The sequence below is a fragment of the Brassica napus genome, chromosome A7, assembly GCF_020379485.1.
Source record: "Brassica napus cultivar Da-Ae chromosome A7, Da-Ae, whole genome shotgun sequence".
In the NCBI taxonomy this organism is placed as follows: Eukaryota; Viridiplantae; Streptophyta; class Magnoliopsida; order Brassicales; family Brassicaceae; genus Brassica; species Brassica napus.
This window is the reverse complement of record NC_063440.1, coordinates 117,100-127,938: the sequence shown is the minus strand read 5'-3', so window position 1 is coordinate 127,938 and position 10,839 is coordinate 117,100. Positions and strand designations below refer to the sequence as shown.

The following is a 10,839-nucleotide window of genomic DNA, read 5'->3' as shown; positions in this document are numbered from 1 at the left end:
GTACTAATTTAATGTTTTATTAAATAAGTCTTTAAAATTTAATTTTGCTATGATTTTTTAAAAAAGGAAAACATTCTATTTTATAAATCTCCTTTTTATTTACAATAAAAACTAAAATTAAATACTATTTAACAATTTTGTTTAAGATTTTAGAAAATGTTAGTTACTATCATATAAACTATTACAATTATCTTCTCTTTAGAATTTTAGAAAAAAATATATTGCTATCAAATAATTGTTTTTAGTTATTAGTAAACACTTTTAAAATTGCTATTTTAACAATTCGTATCAATACTAATTCTACACTTCTTTTGTTAATTAAATAATTTTTAATATCATGTTCATCATCAAACACTCTCTTAAAAATAATATCAAATAAATTTTTACAATTTTTCCTTCGGTTAGGACTTAAAAATATTATACAAATTTATTTTGTTTAGGATTTTTTTAATAAAAAGGAAAAAAACTACCAAATATTCTATTACAGTTTTGTAGAAATTTAGAAAAGGAAATTAAAACTACATAATCTCTTACAATCATATTTTGTCTAGGATTTAAAAACATAAAATTTCTATCAAAAAAGTATTTCCAGTTAATATTAACTATTTTAATGTTGCAATTTTCAAAATTCGTATTTTTCAATATCATTAATATTTATAGAATTTTTCTTTTTAATTCAATAATTTTTAATATCATGTTTATCATTAAAATTTTGAAGTAAAAATTACTATTAAATAAAATTTTACAATTCTCTCTGGTCACGATTTAAAAAAATTCTTAATTGGTTAAGATTAGAAAATAATTTTCTTTTAGAAATCTCATTTATTTAAGATTTTAGGAAAAAACAATTATTTTCACATAATAGAAGTTTTTATTGAAACATTCACAATCTAATTTTTTAATTGACACATATATTTGAAGTTAATTTTGGTTTATATTTTTTAACACAAAATTATTAAAAATTAAAGTTAGTAAATTATAGTAAAATAAGATTACTTTTACGTTTTTTATTTTATTTAGACTTTAAAAAGGAAATTAATCATTTTATTTCTTTTAGATTTTATACAATTATTTTATTTTTAATATAAAAATTCTGTTTAATTATTTATATATTTTTCCTTATACATACAAACACATATTTATCATATTCACACATATTCATATAAGAAAATAGCATCAAAATTAAAAGTTATGCTAGCCTTATAAGATGTAATAAAGATAATAAAAAGTTGTGTATGTAAATACTATTGTGTTTTTTAAAAGTAATATGTGAAAGCTTAAACCTAAATATAGATGTGAAATATTTGTAGCTATTTTTGTCTTAATTTTCTAACATAGAATTATCTATTAAAAAAAGTAAGTTATTTACTTATAAGAAAATAATAATAGTACGTTTACAATTTTCTTTTAATTATGCTTCGAAAAAAGTATTATTATTTATTTTAAAGTTATTTTTTCTTCATGTTTTTACTAAATAATTTATTGTACTTGTAGGATTTTACAATTGGTTTTTGTTTAACATTTTTTTCTTAAAAGTTAATGTTTATCTTTTATAATTCTCTATCTTTCATATCTTTTAAGTCAAAAATTATAATGAAAAATAATAATAATAATAATGATAATAATAATAATATTTATAATAAAGTTTTAAGAAAAATCATTTATTATTATTTTAGTATATTTTTTTTGATTATGATATAGTTTAACACATATCACATTTTTAAATATATAACTATTATGTGTCACAATCATGTTAATTAGCAATTTTGATGAACCAGGCTCAATATAATCTTTTATAATTATATTTTCATTAAAATTTTAGAAAAGAAAAATTATATTAAATAAATTGTTTTCAAATGTATTTTTTTAGGATTTTGAAAAAGGAAAATTTCTATAAACATTACTACTAAATATTTTCTAAAAATCGTTTTTAGTGTTAAATATTTTTTAAAAGTAGTTTTTTCAAAATTCATTTTATTGTTTTATTATATATATTTTTAATCATTATATATTTAAACACATGTCACAATATTAGTAGAAATATTATTATCAAATAATCTTTTGATTAGGATTTTAACAAAAGGGAAATTACTATTAAATAATATATATAATAAGATTTTTAATTAAATTGGTTTTTGTTAATATCTTAGTGTGTATATATATAATATGAGATAGATTAACACATGTCACAATCGTAAATATATAATTTTTATTTGTTACGATCATGTTAATTAATAACTTTGAAAAACAAAACCTTATATAATAAATATTATATATATTTTTAATCATTATATATTTAAACAACTGTCAAAATATTAGAAAGAAAATTATTAGTAAATAATATTTTGCAATTATCTTTTGATTAGGATATTAAAAAAGAAAAATTACTATTAAATAATATATATAATTAGATTTTTAATAATATTCAATATTTTTGTTAATACCTTAGTATATATATTTTTTATTATGAGATATATTAACACATGTCACAATGTTAAATATATAATTGTTAAGTGTCGCGATCATGTTAATTATCAACTTTGAAGAACCAAGTTTTATATTACTAGATATTTACTAGAAAAGAAAATGAGAGTTTATTTTGTGTACTTTACTAAGACACAGAGTTAAAAATAAAGGAAATATTTGTGCATATTATAAATATAAAAAAAAGAATGAAAAGATGAATCTCTGGATATAACGATATCATATCTTTTTCACAACAACAATTTTTTTTTGTCTCGTAGCTAATTATTTTTCCTACTTGTTATTTATTTTGTATTTGCAAGTATTTAAATTCTATTAATTAGTGCCCAATTTGACAACTACTAGTACTTGAAAAATAGGGTACAGAGCGAATAATAAGGAGTAAATAATTGTGGCCCTAGACACTGGATCCTTGATGCTATTTGAAAAGTTTACAAGAGTTTTTATTTGGTTTGAAATTTAGTTTAGATAATAAAACAGAAGGGAATGGAAAGGCATGATAGATATATCACAAGAACATCCCCTGGCACATTGAACGTACAATCACACGGCTTGGGGGCGTGTACAATCCATGTAATATCCACTATCCCGACACTATGACTCATTTTAAACGCTTGAAGGTGACTCAGTTTCTGTAACTGTCTTCTTGGTATGGCGTGTACAGAAACCCTTGAGTCTCTCAAGTGCATCCTCAAGCATATGAGCTTCCACTCCGATAGTTATCCTCATCCAGTTCTTCAACCCCAGAGCCTCTCCTGCAAATGAAATCTATTATTAGAATCAAATCCCATATCGAGATTCATGTTATTTAGCTTTACCTGGTAGAAACACGAGGTTTTCCTCTCTGGCCAGCTTCACGCAAAAATCAATGTCATCCTTGATGTCATCCAACAATGACAGCTCAAGCTTCGTCTGCAGTAAGTGAAAGTGTTAATATGGAGAATGCTTTTATCTATTAATCAGGTTCTAAAGTCTTACCAATAGATAAGTGCAAGACTCGGGTTTCTTGGGACAGACGACGCAGGGGATATCCTTGAGCCTATCACACACCAAATCGACATTATGTTTGAGTATCTTGTTCTTCTTTGCAAAGAAGTTTTTATCCACTTTCTCCAGGATCTCAGGAAGTGCAGCCTGTCAAAAAGAAAAACATAATATTCATGAATTCAAGGACGACTAGTTAACTTAACAACCAAGCCATCCCATTAGTAGCAGCAAGACACAAACCTGAATGATAGTGGAAGGGTCAGGAGTTATGTCTAGACTCTGCTTGATGGACTGAACCACCTTGGTGGACTCGAAAACGCCCTCGGGATCATTCAAGGCGATCCAGCCAATCTTCCATCCAGGGACAACCCAACCTTTGGATATGCCTCCCAGGGTCAAGACAGGGACGATGGATGCGAACTTGGCCATGGGAACGAAAGGGTTGTCTCCGAATATAGTCTGGTCGTACACTTCGTCTGTGATCACCATTATCCCCAGCTTCCGAGCCGTCTCTGCCACCTATAAAATAAAATAAAATAAAATAAAAATGTTCAAGCTTTTAATTAGCTGCGTGGAAAGGACTCAAAGATTCAAGCTTTACCTTGTGGAGATGGTCGTGAGAGTAGACGTTTCCACATGGGTTGTTTGGGTTGATCACAACAATGGCCACAGTGTTCTCGTCTGCAACGGCTTCGACGCCTTCGAGATCGATCTCCCATTCTCTGTCGGGGAGAAGATCGAACTTGCGGATCTCGAGACCACTGTAGACAGCGCGAGCGTCGTAGTGAGGGAAACCGGGACGTGGGAGCAATATGTTTGCGTTTGGTCGAGCCAGCGATTCGAACACCAGCTCTATCCCTTGGTTGCATCCAGCGGTCAGGAAGATGTCGTCCGGCGTTAGTTTGTTCGGAAGATCTCGGTTCAGATAATCGGCGACGGCTCTGTTCCCACAAAAAACAAAAATAGTTCACATCGATCTAATGCATTTAAAAGGAAAAGCTATGGAGTCTATTTATAAGAAAACTAAAATTATAGGGTCTGAAAAGTCAATTTCAAAATTATACAGTACACGACAGTGTTGTTGTGTTCTGTCTGAGTGGGTAGAGTCAGTAGTAGATAAGCTGAAGCTCGAATCGGATCAAAATTGATTCAAAATGGAAGATCGAGAATAATAATATAATTAAATACCTTCTGGCCGGGAGAATTCCAGCTCCGGGACAGTAAGAATTGCTTTTGCCGGAGCGGAGGACGTTGACGACGGCGTCTTCGGCCTCGATACAGGTGCGGAAGCAAGGATAGACAGAAGGATCTCCGTGGCCGAGGGGCAAGACAGTCTTATTGACGTCTTTGCTGCAGTTGTCGAAGAGCATGTAAATAACACCTCTCAGCGTTACGGTCGCGGCTTTCGCGGCCTTATCAGCTCCACCGAACCGCCAAACAGTACCGTGGCCATTCTGCGTTTGCGTTTTGGCCACTTTCTCAGTTCGAAACGCGGGAACCGCAAGGTTGGCGTGTGCTTCTTCTTCGCTCATCTTCTCTATTCCTTTGTGCTTGTGTTCGGTTGGTTTGTGACTGGCCTCTATAAGAAGACCCAAAAATAAAATTAAATTAAATTAAAATGCGGAAGAAAAACTGTAACTGATGAAATTTCAAAGGGCTGGGAATGTTGAATACGGACTTATATCAAAGGTTGAATTGTGGAACGTGTTTATAAAATCTTGGTGAGACCTAACAGCTTAACCCAAACAAAAACCACGTGCCTAAAACAAATAAATCAATCGGCAATCGATATTGTTGTAGAGTTTGTACTTGGGCCTGGCCTTGTTGGTAAGTTAAACCAAACCCAGTAATGAACCGGGAATTTGACGGGTTCAGTTCATTTTCAAATACGTTTTTTTTTTGCTCAACTTTGAATATCATATATATGAAAGAAGCTTACAATAGGAATTATTGAAACTAGAGTTTGTTTGGCAAGGCAAAAACAGAGAAAAAACATGCCAACAATCGAAGAGTTACACAGGGTGATATTAGTTGGTTAAACCAACCAAACTACCATCAGGTTCTTGAAGTACTTTCTGGTCTTGCGAGCAGAGATTGTATTTCTCACAGTTCTGTCCACAATCTTAAAGAGTTCAGAAGCAGTTAACATCTGGTTCCTGAAGACTCTATTGTTCCTTTCAGTCCAAAGGTTGTAGATGATGACCTGGACCGCAATGCCACGTAATGTTCGCATAGACTGATTAGGAGCCAGTGACGGCCAATTCAACATCTGCGCCCATGAGTCAAACATTGGTGACGTTGGAAACAGTTTTTGGAGCATCCTTCTCCAAATATCCTTGCTAAAAGGACACTCGATGAAGAGATGGTCCCTTGATTCATCTGAAAGCGAACAGAGACAACATGAAGTAGGTGTGAGCATTCCCCATGCTGCCAGTCTGTTACGCGTCGGTAGTCTGTCATGTACAGCAACCCACATGTGGAAGGCATGCTTTGGTGTGTTACCTTTGAACCATACCGCCTTGAACCAACTTCTGGTTGGTTGTTTTTCTCTGATAATCCTCCATGTTTTAGCTGAGGAGAAATACTCAGATTTCACCCCTTCGATTGTCCATGAGTAGAAGTCGGCTTCGAGTTCACCCGAGGGAACCGGAACAGTGGTCAGATAGGCATGAAGAACCACTTCCATCTCTGATCTAGGTGAAGGGAGATTCCATACATTACCTCTTGTAGCCTTCAATACTTTGGCTTGAAGGGGAATTCGCAGAGCTCGAGGTCCCGCAGGACCAAGCACATCTATCAAGGGTCCCAACGACGTCCAGGTATCGAACCAAAAACTTGCTTTGCTTCCATTAAGGACAGTACAACTGATGAAAGGTCTAGCAAGCTGTCTGAGCTTAAGAAGGGACTTCCAATGCCATGAATCCTTTGCATGGTCTGATAAAGACCAGAAACTCTCGCTGCAGAGATGGTGGTGTTTGTGCCACGCTACCCATAGCGATCCTCCCTCTGCAAAAAGGAGCCAGAAAAGGCGTAGGCATAGAGTCTTGTTCCATGTTTCGTAGCGACGTAGACCAAGACCACCTTCACGTTTCGGCAGACAACAAGCAGCCCAAGAGATCTTTGTGAATGCAGGACTTTCAATTTGGCCTGACCATAGGAACTTTGAGCAAAGAGATTCAATCTTTTTGATACACCCCTTTGGTAGAATGAAAGTTGTCATCCAGAAAACCACAGTTCCAGAGATGACAGATTTTATAAGAACCAATCTTCCTGCGAAGGAAAGATTTCTCGCCGACCACGCATTAAAGCTTCTGGAGATTTGGTCTAGTAACATGGAGTATTCAGATATTCTCAGCCTACGGTGCATCAGCGGAAGACCCAGATACCGTATAGGCAGCAAACCAATGGGGAATCCATAACTCATGGTGGTGATAGTGTCTTGAGGGCTGAGGCCAGCAATGAAGAGCTCTGATTTATTCTGATTAATTTCAAGCCCAGACCAAGTCGCAAAGTCGTCGAGAGTTTCAGAGATACCATGAAGCGAGGAGGAACTGCCGTCATAGAAAACCATCACATCGTCTGCGAACATTAGATGCGAGATGTCCACCGGTTCCGCATTAGGATGATACTGAATGTACCCCGAGTCATAGCGAGACTTAAGAAGTCGAGAGAACACCTCCATTACCAAAACAAAGAGGTAAGGTGATAGGGGATCACCTTGCCTCAGTCCTCGCGTACTTTTAAAATATCCACCTGATTCTCCATTTACACAGATCGTGAAAGAGGCTGAGGTAATGCATTCAGAGATCCAGTTCACAAATCGCAGAGGCATTCCCAGAGCCTGAAGAGACGCAATTACGAAGTTCCATCTTATAGAGTCAAATGCTTTACGGAGATCTACCTTTAGCATGGCGCGGGAAGATATATTTTTCCGTTTGTAACCTTGGACTAGCTCCGTAGCAAGCAAAACGTTCTCAGTCAAGAGCCTACCAGGCATGAACGCTGATTGGGCATGTGAGATAACTGGTATAAGAGCCTCCTTCAGTCTGCCCGTTAACAGTCGAGAGATGAATTTATATAAGGTGTTGAGGCAAGATATCGGTCGAAAGTCACCTATCGTTGAAGCATTCCTGATTTTTGGGATGAGTACCAGCATTGTTGAGTTCCACTGTCTCAATAGCTTGCCTTCCCTGAAGAATTCTTTGACAGCAGATATGATCTCCGGACCTATAATTGACCAGCAGCCAATAAAGAATTCTGAAGAAAATCCATCCGGACCACATGATTTGTTCCGTGGCAAGGAGAAGAAGGCATCTTTTATTTCTTGTTCTGAGAAATCCTCTTGCAGTTTTTTCCTCTGGTTGTCTGAGCAGTTGTAGTTCAGCAGTAGAGAGATATCTTGGGGATCAAAAGACGGCTGCGTGGCAGAGGTACCAAGAAATTCCGTGAAATGAGCAAGACAGTGAGCATGGATAGCATCTCGAGTTTCGAATCTTTCACCAGACGGCCCAAGCAGAAGGTGGATATGGTTCTGTGAGCGCCTTGTTGCCATCAGTTTGTGGAAATAATGAGAGCCACAGTCACCAACTTGCAGCCATGATATATTTGTCCTCTGAAATAAGAATGCTTGCTCCGCTTTAAGGAGGATACCGAGCTTTCTTTGGGCATCAGCCTCTGCTTCCGCTATCGCCGGCGTCGGGTCTGAAAGGAGGTTATGCTGAATCAGGTTTAGATTGGCTTGAGCTTCTTCTGCCCGCTTCTCCAGGTTGGAGTAGCGGTCTCTGTTGAAATATCTTATCGGGTTTTTAAGAGCTTTAAGCTTTTTAGAGACTCGAAACATTTCAGATCCGACGATATTAGTTGAGAACCAAAGCCAGGCGATCATAGGTAGGAGTTCACTGTCCAGGAGAAGGAAGTTGAAGAACCTGAAGGGGATGCGATGTTTGACCTTGTCAGATTGAAGAATAACCGACATAGATGCATGATCTGAGAATTGTTGAGGTCCAAAGACTCCACGGGAAGAAGGGAAATGAACATGCCATTGATCATTCACCAGAATGCGGTCGAGCTTCTTTCCTATTGGGTTTGCTTTCTGACTGTTCCACCAGGAGAAAGTAGGGCCAGTGTAGTTGAGATCCGATAAAGCATTGTCTGCTAAACATTCCTGAAACTCCCTGGTTTTTCTATCAACATTGAGAGTAGGAGGGCTAGAATGCTCGTCCGGCTTAAGCACTTGGTTGAAGTCACCCAATAGAACCCATGCTTTCCCATGTACCTCAGAGTGGGTAGATATGTCTGATATCTCAGACCAAAGCTCTTTTCTTATATCTTCATCATTTGAGGCATAGATTGAAGATACAATAACTGGATGTAGGTAGTCCGGATGCTTGACGAGGCAAGTGATCATCTGAAGAGATTTGTGTATGATCGAGACTCGAAGTGTAGGATGCCATAAGATCCAGATTTTTCCCAAGTCAGAAAACTCATAGTTTCCTGCAAAACCCCAACCAGGGAGAAGAGTAGTAATAAACTTATTCTGCTTTGTCCGCTGTACATGTGTCTCAAGAAGACACCCAAAAGACGGTCTATGCTGGTTGAACCATTTTTTAAAAACCCGTACGGTGGCCGACCTTATTAAAACCACGTACATTCCAGCCAAAAAAGTCTGTACACATATATATTACTTGATTTTGGGGCCCCTGCCCCTTTCCTTCTTCTTCTGTCGTGAAGAAACTACATCTTGGAAACCAGAGTCATCGCTAAACTGTGAGTCGGATGAGTCCACGTCCGAGGAATCCGATTCCGCCGGTGAGGTTTCTGAGTTTGCGTGTTCTGGAGGATGGTGATCACGAGCAACCACGTTGCGGGTTCCAGGGGTTATACTAGTTTCTCCTTTCTCCATTTTTTTAAAAGAAGCTTTAGATTTCTTCACAGATGGAGGCTGAGTATGATTTGCCTCCTGTGACGATTCCTTGGCTTCTTTAGAGGGAGTCGCAAATCTCTGATTGTTAGCTGGCTGAGATGATGACTTGCCTTTTGCCCGAGTACAATCAGATTGGAGATGACCAGTTGATTTGCAAAATTTACACGTGATTGGAGCTTTCTTGCAACGCTTCAATGAGTGGCCAACTTCTTTACAGAACGAGCACACCGGAGGCATCCAAGGGCTTGACACCCGAATCCGCCTTATCTCTCCTGATTCGAATCTGGCGTTCACCGCTTCAGGTAATGGCACTCTAGGGTCTATAATGGTAAAGACTTTGGCCACCTCAAGGTTGGTTTTATTTGCCGTGTGGGGGTGGAGGAATTTGGGGTCTCCAACCTGACTAGCAATGTGCTCAAGAGCTTCTTCGTTGAAGAATTGTAGCGGAACATCACGAAGTTCCAACCAAATTGGAGCCGAAGTTAGCTCAGGCTTTACTGGAACAATCCCTGGCTCCCATTTTGCGACAAACACTGTTTGTCCTTCTATTTGCCACAGACACTGCTTCAGAACATGAGCACGAGTAGAGGCATTCGGGATTCTGAGGAGGAAAGCAAAGCCTTCCATTTTAGAGACGGTGATGTCTCGGAATTGCTTACTCCAGATTCCATTTACTATCGTCTGGATAGTGCCTTGAGATGGTGGGTCTGAGTAGAACTGGCCTATGATGAAGCTTTCCCAGGACCTTATGTTCTTTTCAATTACAGAGTTGGGTATAGTAACACAAGTTTCACCAGAAGGAAGCATGAAGCTTTCACCCTTTTTCTGCAGCTTCTTAGTGTTTCCTTTGAATAAACCCGTCCAGGAGTCCTTCTTTGTGAAATTCTGGGTTCCTTGTTCTCCTCCTATTGCAGGTGGAGAAGTAGAAGCCATTTGGGGTCCAGTTGGCTCGGGTTCCCATGTTTTATCAGGGAGTGGAGCTTCCTTCGCAGGTACGATTTTGGGATTGAGAGGGGAAATCTCGCCCTCCTCCTTGTCGTCACTGGTATGGTTGGTTGCTGGGTCAGTCACCGTAAGGACCTTCGCAGTTTCCACTGTAGCTACAGTGGTTGTTTTTTCAGATCCAGAACTCTGGCCTGAGATCGGGTCCTGGAGCTTGCTCTCAGAAGCCGTATTTTGTGAGGCGGATACCTCCGAAGAACTCTGAATATCTTTAGTGGAACCAGTTGCTTTAGCTGCATCAGCTTCAGTCGACACTGGAACTTCAACAACTAAAGGGAGCTTTGGAGGAGAAGACCTGTTACGAGCCTTGCTCTTCCCCATGGTAGCGGAGCCTGACTTAACGGACGATGACTGAAGCCGGAGCCGCGAATGACGCCGGTAAATGACTGAGAACGCTGTCACCTTGGAAACTAGGGATTTGGAACAGTGTTTTCAAATACGTT

The 10,839-nt window shown here is 37.7% G+C and overlaps 2 protein-coding genes across 3 annotated transcripts; both read right to left on the bottom strand.

Annotated features, from left to right (window-relative positions):
* Positions 1 to 2,859: 2,859 nt before the first annotated feature.
* LOC106357545 (S-alkyl-thiohydroximate lyase SUR1) lies at positions 2,860 to 5,143 on the bottom strand. 2 transcript variants are annotated; one of them, XR_007315055.1, is made up of 7 exons: positions 4,660 to 5,133; positions 4,073 to 4,412; positions 3,712 to 3,990; positions 3,463 to 3,618; positions 3,303 to 3,396; positions 3,000 to 3,239; positions 2,860 to 2,947 (listed from the first exon to the last, which is right to left on the bottom strand). XR_007315055.1 is itself a non-coding variant. In XM_048737116.1 (6 exons), the coding sequence occupies exons 1-6, from the start codon at positions 5,001 to 5,003 to the stop codon at positions 3,091 to 3,093; spliced, it is 1,362 nt and encodes a 453-aa protein (XP_048593073.1). In that variant the 5' UTR covers positions 5,004 to 5,143; the 3' UTR covers positions 2,860 to 3,090. The 2 variants fall into 2 exon arrangements, 1 of the variants encoding a protein (XP_048593073.1); XM_048737116.1 differs by having other exon boundaries at positions 2,860 to 3,239; positions 4,660 to 5,143.
* Positions 5,144 to 5,506: 363 nt separating this feature from the next.
* Positions 5,507 to 10,717, bottom strand: LOC106354909. The gene is made up of 2 exons (XM_013794950.1): positions 9,220 to 10,717; positions 5,507 to 8,964 (listed from the first exon to the last, which is right to left on the bottom strand). Exons 1-2 carry the CDS (start codon positions 10,715 to 10,717, stop codon positions 5,507 to 5,509), a joined length of 4,956 nt encoding a protein of 1,651 aa, XP_013650404.1.
* Positions 10,718 to 10,839: the final 122 nt, after the last annotated feature.